Source organism: Archocentrus centrarchus, chromosome 4 (assembly GCF_007364275.1).
Source record: "Archocentrus centrarchus isolate MPI-CPG fArcCen1 chromosome 4, fArcCen1, whole genome shotgun sequence".
Classification (NCBI taxonomy): Eukaryota; Metazoa; Chordata; class Actinopteri; order Cichliformes; family Cichlidae; genus Archocentrus; species Archocentrus centrarchus.
Window position 1 is genome coordinate 30,620,368 of NC_044349.1, and position 24,253 is coordinate 30,644,620.

General features: G+C 43.7%; 1 protein-coding gene across 1 annotated transcript; it reads left to right on the top strand.

Annotated features, from left to right (window-relative positions):
• Positions 1-11,237: 11,237 nt before the first annotated feature.
• Positions 11,238-12,113, top strand: LOC115778589 (phospholipase A2 inhibitor and Ly6/PLAUR domain-containing protein-like). Its single transcript, XM_030726703.1, has 4 exons — positions 11,238-11,286; positions 11,489-11,590; positions 11,689-11,856; positions 11,977-12,113. Exons 1-4 carry the CDS (start codon positions 11,238-11,240, stop codon positions 12,111-12,113), a joined length of 456 nt encoding a protein of 151 aa, XP_030582563.1.
• Positions 12,114-24,253: the final 12,140 nt, after the last annotated feature.

The following is a 24,253-nucleotide window of genomic DNA, read 5'->3' on the forward strand; positions in this document are numbered from 1 at the left end:
CGCAACAATGGGCCAGACACCCCATACTCCCGCAGAACCTCCCAAAGGACACCCCGAGGGACACGGTCGAATGCCTTCTCCAAGTTCACAAAGCACATGTAGACTGGTTGGGCAAACTCCCACGCACACTCGAATATCCTTGAGAGGATAAAGAGCTGGTCCAGCGTTCCACGACCAGGACAAAAACCACATTGTTCCTCCTGAATCCGAGGTTCGACTAACGGACGCACCCTCTTTTCCAGCACCCTGGCATAGACCTTACCGGGGAGGCTGAGGAGTGTGATCCCCCGAAAGTTGGAGCACACCCTCCGGTCTCCCTTCTTAAAGATGGGGACCACCACCCCGGTCTGCCAATCCAATGGCACTGCCCCAGATCTCCACGCGATGTTGCAGAGTCGTGTCAACCAAGACAGCCCTACAACATCCAGAGCCTTCAGGAACTCAAGGCGAATCTCATCCACCCCAGGGGCTCTGCCACCAAGGAGTTGTTTAACTACCTCAGTGACCTCACCCCCAGTGATGGTCAAGTCATCCCCCTCATCCCCAGACTCTGCTTCCACTACAGAAGGCGTGTCAGTGGGATTCAGGAGGGCCTCGAAGTATTCCTTCCACCGTCTGACTATAGCCTCAGTTGAAGTCAGCAGCACCCCACCCACACTATAAACCGTGTGAGTGGAGCACTGCTTTCCCCTCCTGAGTTGCCTGACGGTTTGCCAGAATCGCTTCGATGCCGTTCGAAAGTCTTTTTCCATAGCCACACCGAACTCCTCCCACACCCGAGTTTTTGCTTTGGCCACTACCCGAGCTGCATTCCGCTTGGCCTGTCGATACCTGTCAGCTGCCTCCGGAGTCCCACAGGCTAACCAAGCCCGATAGGACTCTTTCTTCAGCTTGATGGCTCCCTTCACCTCCGGTGACCGCCATCTGGTTCGGGGGTTACCACCACGACAGGCACCAACCACCTTGCAGCCACAGCTCTGAGCAGCAGCCTCAACAATGGAGGTGCGGAACATGGTCCATTCGGACTCAATGTCCTCAGCCTCCCTCGGAATGCTGTCGAAGTTCTGCCGGAGGTGGGAGTTGAAGATCTCCCGGACTGGGGCTTCTGCCAGGCGTTCCCAGCGCACCCTCACAATACGTTTAGGTGTGCCAGGTCTGTCCAGCATCTTCCCCCGCCACCTGATCCAACTCACCACCAGGTGGTGATCAGTTGACAGCTCAGCTCCTCTCTTCACCCGAGTGTCCAAATCATCAGATCTGCGGCCATATGTTTTGGACACTCTTCACCCGAGTGTCCACAACATACGGCCGCAGATCTGATGATACGATTCCAAAATCGATCATCGACCTGCGACCTAGGGTGTCCTGGTGCCATGTGCACTTATGGACATCCTTGTGTTCGAACACGGTGTTTGTTATGGACAAACTGTGGTTTGCACAGAAGTCCAATAACAAAACACCATTCAGGTTCAGATCGGGCAGGCCGTTCCTCCCAATCACGCCCCTCCAGGTCTCACTGTCATTGCCCACGTGAGCGTTGAAGTCTCCCAGCAAGACTATGGAGTCACCAGATGGAGCACTCTCCAGCACCCCGCCCAGCAACTCCAAAAAGGGTGGGTACCCTGAACTGTCATTCGGCGCATAAGCGCAAACAACAGTCAGGACCTGTTCCCCAGCCCGAAGGCGCAGGGAAACTACCCTCTCGTCCACCGGTGAAAACTCCGACGTACAGGCAGCAAGCCGGGGGGATACAAGAATACCCACCCCAGCTCGCCGCCTCTCACCGAGGGCAACTCCAGACTGGAACAGAGTCCAGCCCTTCTCCAGGAGACTGGTTCCAGAGCCCAGGCCATGCGTTGAGGTGAGCCCAACTATATCTAGCTGGTATCTCTCAACCTCACGCACTAGCTCAGGCTCCTTCTCCACCAGAGAGGTGACATTCCATGTCCCAATAGCCAGTTTCGATGGACTAGACTTGGACTGATAAATCTTTTTATTTTACCCCAAAGACTGAACTCATTAAGTCAGCATTACTTTGAATATGCAGAAGAATCTTTAATTTTACAGTTATTAAGAGTTCACTTGGTGCAATTTCTTTTGTTGAAATATTTAATGCACTGCATCAGTTGGTCTTTCTAGTTCAACAAATGCACTTTTGCAAATACATCTAAAATGTTATAGAAGACATTACTGTTGCAAAAAGTTGTTATTATTACATTTTTTTTTTTATTTAACATATGTGTGGTGAATAGATGCTGTAACAGCCAGAGCAACAGGGATGGGATATGTTGCAAGGTTGAATGATGCCACAAGGTGGTGTTTCTTCCTTGTTGTGTGTGTTGGACTGAGAACCACTGCAGAACGCCGCTGATGCCCACCCAGCTGACATCTTGGAGCACGAGCTCTACGTTGTGACAAGCTGATCGCGGGACTCTCTGTGCCTATTGTCATGTATGATCTGGCTATGTAGAGCCGTGGAGACCTGGCGTTTGATGGTCGTAAGTTCTGCCAAATAAAGGCACTGTATTCGGAATCTTGTCGGCTATGTTTATGAGTTACCCAGGCGTGGCTAGTGCTAGCCCTAGCTAATCTCGCTAGACTCTCCACCCGCAGTTAGCCCCCGTTACAAATTGGCGCCCGAACATTGTTTCTTGGACCTCTTCTCGAGCACACCGACCGAGGTTTGGACTGGATTCAGTCGATTTCCCGATCGCCAGCCACGGATGTCTGTGTAAGTGGATAATTTGCTTTTTGTCCGGCTCGTCCATTAAGGCAAAGCTAACCTCCCCTGGTGTGACCGTGACTGGGTGGCTGATTTTTTTCTGCTGTGTACAGCTGAGGACAGCCTTATTGTAACCAGGGGGGAATATGTAACAGCCAGAGCAACAGGGATGGGATATGTTGCAAGGTTGAATGATGCCACAAGGTGGTGTTTCTTCCTTGTTGTGTGTGTTGGACTGAGAACCACTGCAGAACGCCGCTGATGCCCACCCAGCCGACATCTTGGAGCGCGAGCTCTACGTTGTGACAAGCTGATGGCGGGACTCTCTGTGCCTATTGTCAAGTATGATCTGGCTATGTAGAGCCGTGGAGACCTGGCGTTTGATGGTCGTAAGTTCTGCCAAATAAAGGCACTGTATTCGGAATCTTGTCGGCTATGTTTATGAGTTACCCAGGCGTGGCTAGTGCTAGCCCTAGCTAATCTTGCTAGACTCTCCACCTGCAGTTAGCCCCCGTTACAATGCCTTGTTAAAAATATTCTGGTCAAGGTTTGGACCAAATGTTAAAATTTGCAATGCACTTGAATTATTTTGCTCATCAATAAATGATGCAGTATAAATTAGGGGTGGGACTCCATTAAAAAAATTAATCGAATTACTTACAAGCTTTGTAATTAATTAATCGAAATTAATCGCATTTTAATCGCATTTCAATATTTGACATGATAAATATTAATTTAAGTTTAGTTGATGAATGAATCAATATACATAAGCTTAAACTTCAAAATTTTTTTTATTTTCCCACCAGTCTACTACACAGACCAATGAAGGGTGGAAGTGCTCCTGTGATAAGCAAACACCTGAAATTAAAGTTAAGCATCATAACTGGATAGTTTTATTCAACATTAATGTCTCACTTATAGTTGGAAATTAATCATTCCCTCAGCTGTATTCCTTGATGTTGAAATGTGTTATGCTTGTTTTAACAGCTTATTTTGAATTCAAGACTTAAACCACAAAAAGGAGAAAAAGTTCGTTCTCCGTTTAACCAGCTGCTTTTACACAGCTGTGCTTCGCACTCACGGTTGCTAGGCGACATGAGCTACGCAGAGGTGACGGCAGCTGATATGAAGGCTAGCTGCTCACTTCCGGCCTTTGTGGCGTTCGTGGGCTGCGAAAGACGTGGGCCGGGTCCTTCGCAGGATGCGGCCCCTAATTTGGACATTGCGCGTCGATATAATCTGTATGCCGGGAACTCGTGCACTGAGAAACGTTCCACGGTGCAAAGTGCGATTAAAATGCATTAAAATTTTTAACGCGTTAATTTCCCCGTAATTAATTAATCGAAATTAACCCGTTAAAGTCCCACCCCTAGTATAAAGCCTTTATTGTGAATTCCTTTATTTATTTTTATGACTTAGTTGAGGTGTTAGCATATTTAGAGTTAAATCTCAAGAAATAATATAAGTAGGGGTCTTCGGCCCAGTGGCATCTCAAAATTTTCAAATCTGGCCCAGAAGAAAAAGTAATTGAATAGGCCTGGATTAGATCGTTGTTTTTTTTTAATCTCTGTCACAGTTCCGAAGAACAGCGGTGATAATATGAACCAAAAATGCTTTTAAAATTCTGCAGAGAATCCATCAGGGCCTGGTGCCCTGCCATTAGGCATTTGGTTTAAGGGACACTGTAACTCACTGGAAGATAAAGGTAGGTCAAAGAAATCTGTATCTTCTTTAGATAAATGAGGTAAATTTACATTATAAAGGAATTTGTCAGGACGTGGAGAAGGAGGGGACACAGACAACGCTTAAAAGGTGACAATGATTTATTGATAGTGCGTAGTTGAGTGAGAGTTTCCTGAAAGGGGCTGGGTGAGCGCAGGCTGGGTGGTGGGTGGTGACTGGTGGTGTGAGGTTTGCCGAGGGAAATCCAGAGCGCGTGAGCGATGGCTGGGGTGATGTGGGGGAAGGCAGGCCAGACTCCGGCAGGGGTGAAGCGAGGCAGCGAGGCAGCGTGGCAGGCGGCGTCTGGAGACGAGATGGCGATGGGGGCAAAACATGCAGGAGCTTCCACAGCGGATCTAGGTCAAGGAGCGAAAAGCAGGTAAGTCAAGGAACAACGAGTAGAGAATCAATATACTAGCGGCCACCACTGACTGTGACTTAGACAATGATCCAGCGAAGAATGAAGGTCTGCCGGCAGCTTAAGAAGTCTGCGTGATTACCCAACGCGGCACAGGTGTGGAGCAGTGCCACGGAACGCCTGCCCAAGAAGGAGGAGTCTCAGGTGGTAGCCGCCCCGAGGCCCGTAAGCCAGTCTCCAAACACGCCCACATTACGGAGGAGAGACAGAGGAAAAAACACACACATACACACCAACACACACCAGACCCCTGAGGCACGACAGAATTAATGAATATTTTCTGGATTAGGTTTATTTTCAGCTGAATATTAATTCCGGTAATAGCTATAAAAAATATGATTAATATCCTGAGGTGATTGTGTGTATTGCCCAGTTGAATTTTTGACTGTTATAAGTGATTTTTCTTTTTTAGGTTGGAGCTGATTTGCTTTATTTATTAAATTTTTAAAAAAAGTTATTATATCTAAGTTGTTGTAATATAAATTCATTTTTTTAAAGATAAAATATTATCCAGTTGTAATTTAGCATTTTGTAATTCTTTCCATGATTGTTGTGTTTGTTTCTGTCTGTTAGTTGTTTGATTCTTTCCTCAATATCTTTGTTTTTGTTCCCATTTTTTCTTATATGAGTAGTAAGATACGATTTTTCCCCTTATTACAGCTTTTCCTGTTTGCCAAATTAAAGAGGAAGATGTGTTTGGAGAATCATTTATTTCTACAAAGTTTTTCAAAACCCAAAAGTCCAAACAAATCAAAATAGTTCAGGGGGTCTGCCAGGGAAATAACAGTCCAACAAACAAAGCAAAACCACAGAGTTGGAACCAAAATCTGCGGCACAAAGCCAGAAAAAAAACAGTCCAACAACCAGTTCAGGAGATCAGAACGAAGAGGGCTGAAGCAGTTCAGGGGGGTCAAGGGCCAAAGACCTGAAAACAAAAACACAGGGCCCGTACAAAGAACAAAGGCACAAGGCTCGAAAAACAGTCCATATTGTTCAAGGGGCTGCCCAGGCCAAGGGGCAGAACTCACAGGCTGGGGAACACAAGGTTCGTCGGGAGGCCGACCCGTGCTCCCAGCGGCGGTGGTGACAAGGATACCTGATGGGAGGCTGACCGCGCTCCCGGCGGCAGTGAGGAGACCAGACGGGAAGCCAACCGTGCTCCCAGCGGCGGCAGCGAGACGAGACAGGAGGCTTGGACCGAGCGTGACCCTTGGGCTCCAGACACGGCTCAGACTGAGCCGGACTCTTGGGCTGAATGGGACCTTCAGGGCAAGGTGCCGGATGCGCAGGCTGGGGCTGCGGTGCAGGGCACACAGCTGTCTCCCTGGACAGCTGGGGCTGCTTTGGGGATTGCTTGGGTGCAGGTGGTGGAGAGGATGATGGTAATAAGGGCGCTGACTGAGAAGCTGCTGCAGCTAACACTGAAGGCTGAAGCTGCGGGGAAGCCACTGCTATGGCTGACTGAGGCTCTGACGTGAGCTACTGGGGGGAAGCTGCTGCAGCTGACACTAGGGGAACTGACTGGGATGAAGCTGCTGCAGCTGACTGAAGCTGAGGGGAAACTGGTGGTGCGGACACTGGGGGAACTAAGGGGACCAAAACTACAGAGGGAGCAGGAACTGAGGGACCAAAACTGAGCGGACTGAGACAGGAACTGGAACTGAGGGGACCGAGTGAACTGAAGCTAAGGCTGAGGGGCTGACACTGGGGAAACTGAAGCAGCTGACTGTGGACTGAGGGAGAGCTACTGGAGCTGACTGAGACCGAGGGGAGGCTGGAGCTACAGCTGACTGAGATGGAGACTGTGGCTTGAAGTCTGCTGCAGCGGCTGAGGTTGCTGGGGAGTTGAAGGCTGAGACACTGAAGGCATTTTAACCTCAACATAATTCCTGGTCAAGGCTGGCAATGAGTCCATAAGCCAAGGACATTCCACCATAAGTCCATGAAGCGTGTGCGGGCTACTGTGGAGCTGACTCAAACTCCCTCCTCAGCTAACAGTTCTGATAAGATGTAGAGTTCATCAGTGGCTAGGTCAGGGAGATCAGTCCAACACAGGTCAGAAGAAGACAGGACGGCGGGGGCATAGAGCATCTGTTTACAAACATCCCGGAGACAATTTGATAAGCGGCAGTCCAAGGCTGCCAGGGAGTCAAATTCCTGATTCTATGACTTGTTTTGGTACAGACTGTACTGATTAAATTGTTGACAGCCTTCAGTCTTACAGGCACCTCTCTGTGGCGAAAAATCCAATTCATCCGAATCTTCTTGGTTCTTTCCTTCACTGTGCAGAAACAGATACATACATCTCCAAGATCTTACCCCTCAGACTCAGCTCCACATTTACAGAGTCTGAGTTTGAGTCTGTACCCTTCCCGCGTTCCCGTCATAAGCAGCCTTACCAAGGCCAGACAGCTGCCTAGACTTCCTGAATTGCAACGACAAACCAGGTATCTCCCGGTCCAATTCGGGGAAACCCCAGTGTCAATAAGCCAAATGTGTGTGTATTCCATTGACAATACGGCCAGGCACGTCATCTTCCACACCACACAGGAATCCATAACGTAGCCAGCTGGAATGTCAATTGATAAGAGGGAATAGGGTTCTCCTTCCCCCAATCTCCTCATGGTGAAAATTTGATCAAAACAATGGCGTTGAGAGACCAGCTAACCAGATCCATAATTATAAATTCCAGTTCGGAAGTTGTGTGAAGAGAGACTCTAAAGCAGCAAGCAGCAAAGCAGGGTAAAAAGGAAGGGCTGTGGAGAGAAGAAAAGTGCGACCGTCTCCGCTGAGAGCTGAAGAGAAAAAAAAAAAAAAATTTCACTGAATTAAAGCTACACGAAGGTTTCTATAAGGACCACTTGAAGCTTGATTTCTTGTGCAGTACATTGTCGATAATGCTACTTTTGCAACAGTTTATTTATTTATTTTGTGAATAAAGCATAGATGATGCAGGCTATTTAATTTTTCCTAACATTTAATAATGTCACTGTGTTCTCACATGCTGTATCTTTCATTATTCTTTAGTAATCAAATAAAAAGATTAAAAAACAAATAAAAAATGAGGCGTATTATATATTAAGTGTCACGATGTGGCCCCATAATGTGACTGTTCAAATGTATTTTCACCTTTTTCCTTTTTAAAAAAAAACAAAAAAAAAACAGGTTTTACATTAACTAGAGCCAGTCAAAGAAGTTTGAGTGCTTCTGCAGGCTTTATAAAGAAGGAATGAGCTATACAGAATAGATAGGGCAGAATCCTAAAGCAACAATGTGCAGAATACATCAAGTTTCTATTTACCATGAAAGGAAAGCAAAAGTATTTAATGGCAACACTGCAACCATCATCGCAAAAAATTTGTGTTTTTTCTTAATAATGTCACTGTATTCTCACGCGCTGTAGCTTTCATTATTATTATTATGTGACATTATATATATATATAACCTAACCCCCAGTAAGTGCATGTCTTTGGAATGTGGGAGGAAACCGGAGTACCCGGAGGAAACCCACGCAAGCACGGGGAGAACATGCAAACTCCACACAGAGAGAGGGAGAGGCCTGGGCCAAGGTGGAATCGAACCCAGGCCTTCCAGATGTTATTCTAAATGTGAGGCAGCAGTGCTAACCACTGCGCCACCGTACTGGGGTTAGGTTAATTGGCTACACTAAATTGCCCATAGGTGTGAATGAGAGCATGAATGTGCGTGTGAAAGGTTGTTTGTCTCTGTGTTGGCCCTGCAACAGGCTGGCGACCTGTTCAGGGTGTACCCCGCCTCTCGCCCTGTGACAGCTGGGATAGGCTCCAGCCCCCCCGCGACCCTGAACAGGATGAGCGGAAGCGAATGGATGGATGGATGGATGGATGGATGGATGGATATATATATATATATATATATATATATATATATATATATATATATATATATATATATATACACACTGCTCAAAAAAATAAAGGGAACACTTAAACAACACAGTATAACTCCAAGTAAATTAAACTTCTGTGAAATCAAACTGTCCACTTCGGACAGCAACACTGATTGACAATCAATTTCACATGCTGTTGTGCAAGTGGAATAGACAACAGGTGGAAATTATTGGCAATTAGCAAGACACACTCAATAAAGCAGTGGTTCTGCAGTGGGGACCACAGACCACTTCTCAGTACCTATGCTTTCTGGCTGATGTTTTGGTCACTTTTGAATGTTCGTGGCGCTTTCACACTTGTGGTAGCATGAGACGGACTCTACAACCCACACAAGTGGCTCAGGTAGTGCAGCTCATCCAAGATGGCACATCAATGCGAGCTGTGGCAAGAAGGTTTGCTGTGTCTGTCAGTGTAGTGTCCAGAGGCTGGAGGCGCTACCAGGAGACAGGCCAGTACATCAGGAGACGTGGAGGAGGCCTTAGGAGGGCAACAACCCAGCAGCAGTACTGCTACCTCTGCCTTTGTGCAAGGAGGAACAGGAGGAGCACTGGCAGAGCCCTGCAAAATGACCTCCAGCAGGCCACAAATGTGCATGTGACTGCACAAACGGTTAGAAACAGACTCCATGAGGACGGTATGAGGGCCTGACGTCCACAGTTGGGGGTTGTGCTTACAGCCCAACACCGTGCAGGACGCTTGGCATTTGTCAGAGAACACCAGGATTGGCAAATTCGCCACTGGCGCCCTGTGCTCTTCACAGATGAAAGCAGGTTCACACTGAGCACGTGTGACAGACGTGACAGAGTCTGGAGATGCCATGGAGAGCGACATTATGTTTTGATGCATAATGTCTCTGCTTATATTTGTAAGTAGACTGTAGTGAACAGGATTTATGAAGGACTTATTAAACAAAAAAAGAAATGACCTGTTTTGTAAGTAAAGAGCATCCAATGACAAGGAGAGGAATCCTGTGCACAGTAGCATCAGTGTATGACCCACTGGGATTTGTGACACCCTTCATCCTAAAAGGAAAAAAAATTCTGCAACAGTTATGCCAAGAGAAGGTCGGATGGGACAAGCCAATTTCTGATCAACTCTATCTATACACAGTGGGAATACTGGCTTCTAGATCTTCAAAACTTGTCAAAGCCGAGAATTCAAAGGTGTACCCTACCTGAAAGTACAGACATTACATAATGTGAATTACACAGTTTTTCAGACGCTAGTGTGAAAGGCTACAGACAATGTAGTTATTTAAGAACAGTCACTTCCAAAAGGGATGTCCATTGTGCTCTAGTCATCGGAAAGGCACATGTAGCCCCAACCAAAGTCACTACTGCTCCTAGACTTAATCTAACGGCTTCAATCGTTGCAGCAAGAACAAGTGTAATGTTAAAAGGCGAACTGGCGATAACTGATCTTCAAGAACATTTCTGAACAGATGCCAAGGTGGTGTTGGGATACGTGAATAATGATGCAAAAAGATTTCACGTGTTTGTGGCAAACAGGATTCAAAGAATAAGGTCACTCACAGACCCACATCAGTGACATCATATGCCATCTGAAAATAATCCTGCAGACCCTGCATCAAGGGGACCAACAGCTACTCAAATCTAATTGGTTTAAAGGTCCAGAGTTTTTGTGGCAAAGTGAGCTACCTATTGAAACTAGGTTATTGAAGGTATTCCTAATGACCCAGAGCTAAAAACAGTGCATGTGCTCAGCACTAAAGTACAAGAAAGGAGAACAATACTTGACTGTCTCACCAAAATCTAAGACTGGAGAAGAGCTGTTAAAGCTATTGCTCGTCTAAGGAAATTTGTGAAATCAGTCAATTGTGGTCTGATATGAAAAAAAAAAAAGACACAGAAAAGTGAACTCTATGAAAAATTCAAACGCAAATGACAATTTAAATTTGGAAATACAAGTCATTGTTTGCCCTTTTACTTTTGACGCACTAGTATGCGTTGAATTTACAGGGTGTGGGGCGTGTACTGACATAATGTGAACAAGAACAAACTGCATGTCTCAGTGTTCATGCTTTAAAAATGTAAACACACCTAAGGTTCACCTGTTCAGTACACATATAATTTAACCAATTAGATATATAATTTAGTAACACTTGGGAGAGAAAACATAGTGTGAGGAAGAAGAAGAAAGAAAAAACTGACAATTTAGATTTTCACAATGAAGAAAATGATGACTTTTACCATTTTTTGTTTTGATGTACTTTAAAAATTGATGCGTGTTGTTTAAGGTGTGGTAAGGTATGCTGCCACTACGATTTGACGAACGAGGAGACGACTGTGGGAATATTCATGCTGTAAAAATGCAAACACACCCAATCTTGATGTCATCTATTCAATATATAAAGTCTAGTGGTGCTCCTGAAGTTTAGTATCACAGTCCAGGGAATCTAATTTGCAGTACTGACCGGTTCATCACAATGAAGGCGATCTTTTCTCTGATTCTCCTCTGGGCACTCTCCAGCACAGGTAACTCCATTCATTTTTACAGTACTGCAGGTAAAAGAGGGTCTAGTTTGAGTTTTTTTTTTTATTCAAATGAGTATTGCTGTATTAAATCTACTATATTGCATTTAAATGTTGAGAATTTCCTGCTCATACAAACATATAAAACACATCAATTAAATTTATTAAATGTGATCATCACTTTTCTGTTTTTTCTTGAGTGCAGCTGGAGCACTTCAGTGTCAAACCTGCACAGATCAGATGTGTTCAAGCACAGTACTAAATACATGCTCCACAGAGATGATGTGTATCACAGCTAATATTCTAGGTAGTCTGGTCTTCATGTCATATGATACTTTTCATTAAATTACAAATACTGTGATGTTTTTTCTGTCAACATTAACAAACTGGACTTTGAATCTGCAGCTGCTTCATCTGGAACTCAGGTAACACAAATCTACAAGGCATGTGCCCCTCCCTCTCTGTGTCCATCCACGGGGACTCAGATATTTTCAGTCAGTCTGGGTTTTCTAAGTGCTCTCGCATCTGCCGTGTGCTGCAACACAGATAACTGCAACTCAGAGATTCTGGGTAGTAAGTGCAAATTGATGAATAATTTGCTCATTGAAGACACTATAATGGAAAAGGAAACAATATTCTGATTTTGGCTGAAATGTTCTCTGTTCTAAAATGAAACGCTCTTTTCTGTTTCAGATTCTGCTCCTCAGTCAAGTAATGGCCGACTGTGTAACGTTTGTGCCACCTCTGAGTGCAATAGTCCATTACAGTGTCAGGGAGTGGAGGACCAATGCTTTGTATCAACAAGTGAGTCTCTGTGGTGTATACTTTAATAAAGATCATCTTTGAGTTTGTTTTTCTACATAGAAGTAATTCAACCAAAATTCTTGTTCCTTTTTAAATAAGTCAGTAAAAAAAATAAATAGAAAAATTCAGAAGCATTCTATCGATATTTGTAGTAAATGTTATTTTGTACATGAAAACTTTGATGATGAAGATGGTGATTTGGTAATTGGTTTACAAATGATAATGATACATATTGCTTTGACCAATCATTTCTTCAGGACAACAGCTGAAAAATGAGATAAATGGCCATCAACACTAAAGCACAGCAATAGACATGAAACATTAATGACAGCACCCTGATTTCTTGTTGATGCAAAAATCAGTTAGCAGCTCTTAATGGAAAACAATGCCATTTATGTGATAATAGAACAACCAGAAGAGAATTGTGCAAATAGAGGAAATTAGTTTGGCTTCTGACATTGTGAGTAAATTTTTTTCAGTAACCTAGGGTGGCTGTGGCTCAGGAGATAGAGCAGGTCACCCACCAATCGAAAGGTTGGCGGTTCGATTCCTGGCTGTTCTGGGCTGAATGCCAAAGTATCTTTGGGCAAGATACTGAATCCAACTTTGCTTTCCAGTGCAAGTGTTGGAGTGTGAATGTTAGACAGTAAAAGCACTTAGCTTAGATTCAAATGGAAGTGTGTGAATGGGTAAATGCAAATGTGTTGTATGAGTGCTCAGTGTAGAAATCCAACCAATATAAGAATTAGTCCATTTACCATTAACACGAAAGAATCAACAGTTGACTGAAAATCAGGATTCTGCTCTCCTCACTGATTAAGAAAAGTGTTCATTGGTCAGTATAGGACAGGGATACTCAACTTGATCTAGCCGAGGGCCACATTTGGAAAATGAGAAGTGGCCGAGGGCCAGCCATTAAACTACATTCATATAAAATGAGCAAACTTTAAAAAAGACTGATAGCTTGTGCTCATATTTTGATGCATTTTATTAGCTCCACTGCAATTCAGCAAGATATACTTTGAACCATCTTGAACAGCATAGCTGGAACGTTTCCTATTATGCAGGCAAATATTGGACAAATTCAAAAATGAAAATGATTATTAACAGTTCTTAGGCATAGAATGAACATATTTCAGCTCTTTTGGTGTGAAAGCTGTTTATAAAATATATTAAACACATAACTGCACAGTGCAAGCCACCAAATGTTGGAATAGTTCAGAAATACAATTTAAAAAAAAAAAAAACTGCTTTACTATATTTCAGTTATTTTAAAGTTTGGAACAGACAGCACAGGTATGTAATCAGATGTTTATGTTTTAACCTCTTCATGCATCACATACTATTAGTTATTGACTACATGCTTAATGTGAGGTAACATCTCATTTCCTTTGAGAGCTTACTGAAGTTTGGTTTCTGAGAGGTCAAGGCAATATGCAAGCACTGGTTGAGATGTGAGTCGGTGAGTCTATTGCGCTTTTTGTCCTTAATTAGATTCATCCCTGAAAACCCCGACTCGCATATGTAAGTGGATCCGAACATTGTCAAAATGTATATAGCGAGTCTTTTAGAGTTCGGATACTGATGAACAGAGTGTGCCCAAAATTCACACAGTCTCTCCTCTCTGAACTTGGCTTTTAGGACATCATTAGCCTGCATCTGGACCAGTTCCAGCTGGAAAGCGCCCTCACTGATAGCAGGCACAGCGTTTTTTGCCTGTGCTGGGCAGCTCCCGGTGACAGCAACGGCGAACGGGTTGCTCACAAACAGTAGCAGTTGCTGTGGGATTTTGAAGTTGTGAAACCGCGATCTGAAGTTCTCTGACAGATTTTTTAACAGTGCTACCATTCGTGACAGCACAATCCCATTTGTAGGAACATCACGCAGGGTAGGGAAGTGAAGTTTTTCCCCTCTATGTCCGTCACGAATACGCCCAAGGTTGTCTGAAAAGCGCTCACGTTTTCAAAGAGCTCTCCCACATTCGAATCCCCACCTTGGAGCTGCAGGTTAAGATGGTTCAAGTGATTAGTGATATCACACAGAAATGCAACCAGAGCCACAGATTCCTGATCTTGCATAAACTGAGAGAACTCATCTGCTTTCTTTGTTTTTTGACCGGAAAGAAATTCTGTGATTTCTTTGCGCAGTGCAAAGAAGCGCTGTAGGACTCGCCCCCTGCTCAGCCATCTGACATCATTGTGCTGTAGTAGGTCTGAATATTGAGCTTCTTGCTCCTGTAGTAGCATTTTGAAAAGCCGGTGCTGTAAACTTGAAGTTGAGCGAATGTGATTTACAATTTTGATCACTGTGTCCATCACTCCTTTCATTTCACCAGACAGTTTGGCACACAACACCGTCTGGTGAATGATGCAGTGTAGTGAACTAACTGTGGGGTGGTCCGCTATGAGACGTGATGCTAAGCCCCTCTCTCGTCCTATCATAGATGGCCCACCGTCAGTTACAAGGAGGTTGATTTTATCCAGCTCCAGAGAATTCTTATCAAAGAAACTTTTCATAGAATTGTACATGGCCTCACCTGTTGCATTGCTCTTGATGGGAAAAAGGCACAGCAGCTCCTCTTTGAAAAGCTCCCCGTTAAAATATCTCACAAACACGGACAGCTGTGCAGTGTCTGTTGCATCTGTAGACTCGTCCATAGCTATTGACATGTAATCCACACACTTCAGTTCAGCAAGTAAAGTAGAAAAACTGTCCTCATACAAAGTTTCTAGTCTCCGTGCCGCCGTTGAATCCTGAACCTGCTTCACGCGGTTAACGATGTCATCTTTGTGTTTGTCACCGGCAAACAACTCCTCCACGATTCCCAAAGTGCACACTTTCACAAGCTCAGCGTCCACAAATGGCTTGCCCTTTTTAGCCAGCTCCCAGGTTACACGCAGTGAAGCAGCGGTGGCTTTTTCAGCAGCAGTAGTGGAAGTCGTCAAGATTGTTGATGTGGTAGCATAAGACAACTTTAAGGCCTCAGTCTTGTCTTTTCGTGCAATGCTACCAACCGGGAAAGCTGCACTGAAGCTAGCATGTTTTGACTCGTAATGCCGCTTAATGTTAGCAACTTTGCATACAGCAACTGTCTTTTGGCAAATTAAACACAACGGTTTTGCGTTGGCATGAGGTGGCAAAATGAATGCAAAATCATCTGTCCATTTGTTATTAAACTGTCTGTTTTCGACGTCAACTTTTCTCTGCTTACTAACCTCACTCATTTTTTGCCAAGATATTCATTTAAGGACACGTCTTTTCCTCGCAGATCAGCAGTGATTCTTGACCTGCGCAAACTGTTCACTACCTTAAAGGCCCAAATAATTAGGACCTAAAGGGCCGTGTACAAACTAATGATTCTGTCTTACAGACAGTTCACTTTGTGAACACAAGGGGGAATTATTCAGCATTTATTACACAATAAAAGGGAAAATTATTTTAATTTTGAGCAATTACAAGAAATGGCCGCGGGCCGGTCACCAGCCAATCACGGGCCGGATTTGGCCCGCGGGCCGTGAGATGAGTATGACTGGTATAGGATGATGTTATCAGAAATGTTATAAAAAAAAAAAAACAACCACACCCTATAGTGGTCAAACAGTCAAGAGTGTCAGCACTGCAAACAGAACATGTTAAAAAGTGTGAGGTTACTCTATGCGAGAAACATACGGATGTTTCCTAATGCAGCCAATTAAAAATAAATCTGCTAAAATTCTTCTTTTTTGATCGACAGTAAGCAATGGCTCCCAAACCTTTCCAGCTTATGGATGTGCGTCTAAGAGCCTGTGTGCAGATGCTTTAAGCCTGAGTTCTCTTCCTTTCATGCAAAATGTTGGTACCATAACCAGTGGACCAACTTGTTCTTCAGCTCCAACAACTACAGCACCAACTGCAACCGCTGCCCCAACCACAATTGCAGCACCAACGACAACCAGTGTCCAAACTACAATTGCTACAACAACTGCAACTGCAGCACTAACTACAACTGCTGCCCCAAGTTCAACTGCTGCTCCAACCACCACTGCTGACCCAACTACAACTGCAGCACCAACTACAACCGCTGCCCCAAGTTCAACTGCTGCTCCAACCACCACTGCTGCTCCAACTACAACTGCTGACCCAACAACAACTCCAGCACTAACTACAACCTCTGCCCCAAGTTCAACTGCTGCTCCAACCACCACTGCTGTACCAACAACAACTGTGGCCCCAACCACAACTGCAGCACTAACTACAACCGCTGTCCCAAGTTCAACTGCTGCTCCAACCACCACTGCTGACCCAACAACAACTGCAGCACCAACTACAACTGTTGCTCCAACCACCACTGCTGACCCAACAACAACTGCTGCACTAACTACAACCGCTACCCCAAGTTCAACTGCTGCTCCAACCACCACTGCTGCTCCAACTACAACTGCAGCACAAACTACAACCGCTCCCCCAAGTTCAACTGCTGCTCCAACCACCACTGCTGTACCAACAACAACTGTGGCCCCAACCACAACTGCAGCACTAACTACAACCGCTGCCCCAAGTTCAACTGCTGCTCCAACCAACACTGCTGACCCAACTACAACTGCAGCACCAACTACAACTGTTGCTCCAACCACCACTGCTGACCCAACTACAACTGCAGCACTAACTACAACCGCTGCCCCAAGTTCAACTGCTGCTCCAACCACCACTGCTGTACCAACTACAACTGTGGCCCCAACCACAACTGCAGTACTAACTACAATGGCTGCCCCAAGTTCAACTGCTGCTCCAACCACCACTGCTGACCCAACTACAACTGCAGCACCAACTACAACTGTTGCTCCAACTACAACTGCTGACCCAACACCAACTCCAGCACTAACTACAACCACTGCCCCAAGTTCAACTGCTGCTCCAACAACCACTGCTGTACCAACAACAACTGTGGCCCCAACCACAACTGCAGCACTAACTACAACCGCTGTCCCAAGTTCAACTGCTGCTCCAACCACCACTGCTGACCCAACTACAACTGCAGCACCAACTACAACTGCTGCTCCAACCACCACTGCTGACCCAACTACAACTGCTGCACTAACTACAACCGCTACCCCAAGTTCAACTGCTGCTCCAACCACCACTGCTGCTCCAACTACAACTGCAGCACTAACTACAACCGCTGCCCCAAGTTCAACTGCTGCACCAACCACCACTGCTGTACCAACAACAACTGTGGCCCCAACCACAACTGCAGTACTAACTACAACCGCTGCCCCAAGTTCAACTGCTGCTCCAACCACCACTGCTGACCCAACTACAACTGCAGCACCAACTACAACTGTTGCTCCAACCACCACTGCTGACCCAACTACAACTGCTGCACTAACTACAACTGCTACCTCAAGTTCAACTGCTGTTCCAACCACCACTGCTGCTCCAACTACAACTGTGGCCCCAACCACAACTGCATCACTAACTACAACCGCTGCCCCAAGATCAACTGCTGTTCCAACCACAACTGCTGCCCCAACTACAACTGCTGCACTAACTACAACCGCTGCCCCAAGTTCAACTGCTGCTCCAACCACCACTGCTGACCCAACTACAACTGCTGCACCAACTACAACTGTTGCTCCAACCACCACTGCTGACCCAACTACAACTGCTGCACTAACTACAACCGCTACCCCAAGTTCAACTGCTGCTCCAACCACCACTGCTGCTCCAACTACAACTGCTGCACTAACTACAACCGCTGCCCCAAGTTCAACTGCTGCTCCAACCACCACTGCTGTACCAACAACAACTGCGGAACCAACAACAACTCCAACACTAACTACAACCACTGCCCCAAGTTCAACTGCTGCTCCAACCACCACTGCTGACCCAACTACAACTGCAGCACCAACTACAACAGCTGCTCCAACCACCACTGCTGACCCAACTACAACTGCAGCACTAACTACAACCGCTGCCCCAACCACAACTGCTGCTCCAACCACCACTGCTGCTCCAACTACAACTGCAGCACTAACTACAACCACTGCCCCAAGTTCAACTGCTGCTCCAACCACCACTGCTGACCCAACTACAACTGCAGCGCCAACTACAACCGCTGCCCCAAGTTCAACTGGTGCTCCAACCACCACTGCTGCTCCAACTACAACTGCTCCACCAACTACAACCACTGCCCCAACTACAACCATTGCACTAATTACAGCTACTGCTGAGCCATTGACAACCAAAGCGCCAAGTACATCCTCTACCCCAAGTACAACCACTGCTCCAACTACAACTGCCAAACCAGCTACCACAGCCGCCACATCTACAACAACCACAAATGATGCACGTTGTAACAGGCTGCATTTGATGCATCTGCTGCTTGGAGTCCTTCTTTTCCTCCTTCATTAGAAATCAGGAACATCTGTGAAGAATAACAAACAATGTTACCAAAAAGACTCTTAAACCAAGAACACTAACATGGAGGGATTTTCACCCACCTGAAAGTGAGTGCGAGTGTTATAAATCTCACTCACGTACGTATTATAGGATTAAAATATATAAAGCTGTCTAAAGCTAAGTTTACTTTTATCTGCCATATTTATTCCAATCCAAATTTATGAAAAATGGGGCAGACTCTGGGTGATGCCACATAAATCAGATAATATAAGTACCATGTCTGTTTTTCAATTAATTTAATTCTGTGACTACAATTTAATTGATATTTATATGATTATTTTTTTAAATTTATATTTGTTTAATGAAACTGCATTTGTCTCTGTCAGACTCATGTTATTTAAGATGGCACACTATATTAATGGTATTCTTTAAAACCTTACGAATATACATTAATTCACTTTAAAAAGTTGTATGGTTAATATTTGCATAGCATTGTTTTTCAGATCACTATTTGTCTATTTATTTATTTTAAGGCTGCTGGATTATATAAAGATAACCTGTATGGACAAGCAGTTCCCTACAGGGGAAAATTAAGAAAACTTTGTGGGAAGTAAAGACTTAATTGAAAGTCAGTTTTTAAGCAGGCAAAATCAACTATTTTTTTTTTTTTTTTTGGTGTTTAAGTATTTGTATTTTACCTGACTAATTTTTTCCTACTTCAGTCACTCTAATTTTCATTTCTGTGATCGAGTTCCAATAAAACCTTTGGGTTCAGCTAATGCAGTACACAAGGGTTTTATCCATCCTGCAGATGGTTGTCTGTTGATGCTGTTAGTAATGCTATGATAATTACTAAGAAAAACATAAATTTAGCAGCATAAGCATTAATGATTAACTGGAGGCCCATGTGTAGACCTGAATTCAGCCACTGTAGAAAATAAACAAAAACTTAATTTTCATTATCTAATGGAAGCTACATTTCAGCTGAAACTTCTCGCGTATTCACAATATTCCTTGTTTTTATTGAGTTGGTTAGTTGTAGTTGCATTGAAGAAATATTAACTATTGGGACACAATTTTTTTTTCATTTTCCTCTCCAGTAAGTAGAGACGGAGTTCCTTGGAAATGTCAGAATGTGAAAGCGCAACATAGAGCATTCCATGTGACTTGTTAGTTCAATACCTGTTTGTTGGAATGTTTGACCTTGATACATGAAAACATTTCCTGAAAAGTTTCAAATAAAGTGTGCAATCGTATTTACACACTGTATAGCTTACTTGTTAACTACACCTTCCCCACTCTGGTTCCTTGATCTGCACTCCAGCATCACTTCCACGGGCAAAGTTTTTTCATGCATTAAAAGCAGTATTTAAGATCTAGTCTATTTAAGCGTCAAATATGTTGACCTCCATTCTTGTATTTGCGCAATATTTATAAAATCAGAAACATCCTGTCTCAGAGTGATACTGAAATACCAATTCAATAATTTACTGCTTCTAGGCTGGTCTATTGTAATACATTTTTATCATCCTGTCCTAAAAGCTCCCTGAAAAGCCTTCACCTGATTCAAAAAGGTGCAATGATAGTGTCATGGTCCAGGGTCCTTTTGACCATGCGTGTTTTGTTTTTGCTTTGTCTTTTTTGGGTTTCTTTTGTTGTGGGGTTTGGTCACGTTTTGATTTTTCTAGTAGATGGTCAGAGCAATTGCATGCCATAGTTAGCTTCAATCAGGATAATGCACACCAGGCTTTAATTGATTCTGCTGCTAAAGAGAGTCTGATGACAAGACAAGACCTTGAGACTTTATATAGACCAGAAGGCTGAATCAGATAACCATAAATAAATATCCTTTGCATTTGAAAACTTCTGCATCTGAGCCATTACAGGGAGTTACTCTCTTTACAAAATTCAACATAATATATGCCTACCAACTTTAGAAAACTTTCTATGAAGTGTTAGGAGGAGCAAAAGTTTATCTTCTGGTTTTCACCCACAATCTGATAGACAGACGAAATCAGTGGTTTCAGTGCATCACTTCCGCCAACCACTCATCCTGGAGCTAACACCTCTCTTGGATAGGGTATGTTCACACTCACCTCTTCTGCTGCAAGAAATTTACTATTTGAGGTCTCACTGGGGTAGAGCTGTCCCATGCCTTGAAGGGGCCCTCAACAAAATTTGATTTGGGGCCCCCCTCATGCCACTTTATTGCCCACTGAGCCTAACCATTATTAATGCTGGAGGTTTGAAGTTGAATATTAATGTTTTGGGATGCATCACTGTTTTAGTCTCATGTGTGTAAGCCCACTGAAAAACAATGTATTTCAATATGATACACATTGTAAAACTATGTCCATGACATTGAGGAGGGTGGGGCAAGTCTCAATGTATGCCATATCCAATCTAGAGGGCATAGGCATTTTAGGAAATATGTGATTTTGGCTGTTTCAACTGCTTTTGGACATGTTGGACATGCCGTTTCCATCCAAAAAATGTATATTTTTGCATAACTATGCAAATGCACCTAATAAAGACTAGTAAATGAGCCATTTGTAATTATATAAATAATTTTTCTGCATACAGAATTGCTCAGAATCAGTGGAATAATATAAAACACAAGTGGTCATCAACTGGGCCCAGTACTACAAGAAGTGCTTCTATACCACAAAATGGCATGGTGGCACCCCAAGATCACAAATGAGGTCCACTAGTCCATCCATGTAACCTGACAACAGTGTGAAAACAACAAAACGCTGTCACCACAGAAACAGTGAGTAAACCAGTTGGATTAAACCACCACAGCTCACAAATGCAGTTTTGTCTTAACATGCACACAACAATAAAGCCAAGATATGGCAAGCTAGCATGTCCCATCCACTGAAACTTGTAAATATTGAACAACCCTGACATATAACTGTCATGATCCTGCAGTGTGGCAGGCAGGATAAGGACCCAAACAAAGGACTCAGGAGGAAAAGCGTGAACTCAGAAATACACAACTTTATTGCTGGATGCACATCAGGTATGAGGAAACTAGAAAGCTCAACTGAAGCTAATAAGTCAACAACTAGGAATACTCAGGGAAACTCAACCAGGAAACACACGACCTAATGAGACAATGTGACAAAGAACATGAGGACACAGACAATACACACATGAGATGAACTGGGAGATAGGACACACCAGGGGTACAGCTGAACAAGACAAGGGGAGTAAAACTGAATACAGAACTGTCAAAGTAAAACAGGAAGTAGACATGGAAACAAATGCTGATTTGACACAACACAGGGAAGCAGACACACTGAGGGACTACAACACCAACACTAGAGCAACAAGATCATAACTAGACACAAGAGGAGGACTTAAATATAGCACAAAGAACAGAGACAAGGACTAAATGCACTTAACAGGAGAATAAACCAGAGACAGTGAAACACCAAACAACCGGGAAAGGAATTCAGTAAACTGAAACAAAGGATTAAATAGAAAGTGAACAACAGCCAAGGACAGAACTGAGATAACTAAATTTAGAAGCCTGAGGATATAAACAATGTAACCAACCAGGAATTAGCAGAAAAAGAAAAAAATTCAAAACTACAAAAACACAATAAACTAAGAATCAAACAGTAACTGTCACGGTTGCTGCGGCTAACAAGGCAGGGAGGACCTCAGAGCAGGACAGAAGGTGAGAGCTGGATTTGTACTGAATCTTTATTTATCCCTTGACACATGGCTGGTCTGGAGCCAGCAACATGAAAACTCAAGAAACCCGAAAACTTGAAACTCAAACTCGAAATACGAAATACAAAACAGAAAGCACACAGCAGGCACATCCACCTGGACGTAAACAATGACGAGGACCCGAAAAAAGAACAGAGGAAAACTAAGGGCTTAAATACACACAAGGAAATCAGGGAGAGTGGAACCAACAGGTGAAACAAATTAGCCTAATAACACAGGAGACGTAAACTGAACACAACACACAAGGAGCACAAGACTACCAAAATAAAACAGGAAGTGAGTAACATAACACACACAGACCCAACACAGAAAACGTGACAAGGGGAGCAGACATTACACAAAGACACAACAAACTAAGAACACTAAACTGTAAGAACACAACCCAAAATTACAACAAAAGAGAACTAAACAAAAAGGAACTCAAAACACTGGGAAACTGGCCCAGGACCATGACAGTAACATTAACAAATAGAAATAGAAAAATGAAAGTCTTTGAGTTAAAAATGCTGGGTTATAAAGCCAGGACCGTGATGATAAGATCCAAGCATATCATATATTAACTAGTAACGCACTGAGGATGGTGACACAGGCTGACAAGTTGTGTTTTGACAGAGACATAACAACATGATACAAACAACAACATGCCAGCTAACTGCTTTTGTTGGTTACCAACTAAATGTATTGTAATTACTCATGGAAACATACCTTTGTCTTTTTTTTCTTCCTAATCTTCTCCTTTCCCTCCTCTCTGCCCCAGAGGGACAGGTCCTTTCTGTCGCATTTCTGTTTTGTAGCTTCATCTACAAATGACCGCAACTGGTGGACCATCAGGTCACCTGGAGCACAAATGCACGCTGCAAGTCAGCATGTAGCCTATTCATTAAATTAGTACAGTATTGTTACAATTGTACAAATCTAGTGGAATAGTTTCTTCTTTCTTTTAGGATAACTGTCCAAAAAAAAAAAAAAAACTTTCATAACAAATGTATGTACTGTATTTTTTGCACTATAAGGCACGCTGAAAATCCTTAAATTTTCTCAAAAAACGACACTGCGCCTTGTTATCTGGTGCGCCTCATGTATGAATTCTTGTTTTGCTTACTGACCTTGAACCAATTTTATGTGTTACACTGTGCTCAATAATCTATCAAAATGTTTTAGTGCAACTTTGGTAAGGGAGCTTAACAAATATTGACATTTTCCAGAGCGTACAAAGCGTACGACAGGGTGGAGGGGGGTAACACCCAACATACGCTTTTCAAGTAGTTGAGCACTGCCGTCTGACCACAGATGGCTGTGGCATCCACACCACTGCACCATTGCATGGTCTGGCAGATCAGTTCAAAGGCCTCATTGAATTCTCTAAAATAGTCCATCATAGATTCACAAAATGACTCTCCTGACAATATTAGACAGGAATAAGCTGTGAGTGCGGCGCAGCAGGTGTGGAAAGCAGCCAAAGCCACCGGAGATAAATTCAAAAAGAAGTGTAAGCATTGTTCCAAAAATAGAAAATGTATGCAGAAAACCGCAGAAAACTATGATGGATTTGGCCTATTTTCATCTATGCTGGACCGTATATTTGTGCGTAATCTGGCGATCGAGCGGCCAGCATTGATGCCGAAATAGCCCAACTGTTCAACTCAGACACTGAAGATGAGGAATTTGATGGATTTGTGGAAGATGAATGATTTAAAATGTGTGTATTTTTCTGTATTTGTTACAAATGAACAATATTCTGAGTTATTGTGAATGAGTTGAATATAGTTCGACTTACCTGACACTTTTGCTTCGCTCTACATTTGTTTTATCATGTGTCTTAAAACCCAATGTGCCTTATATGAAAATAGACCCATTCATTGGTATTGCGTCTTATAATGCGGTGCACCTTATGGTCCGCAAAATACGGTAAGTGTGTGTGTGTGTGTGTGTGTGTGTGTGTGTGGGGGGGGGGGGTTAGCCAGATACTTACTCTGGATGGCACTGCATACAGTGGGTACAAAAAGCATTCAGACCCCTTTAAAATTTTCTGGATGGCATTACTTTG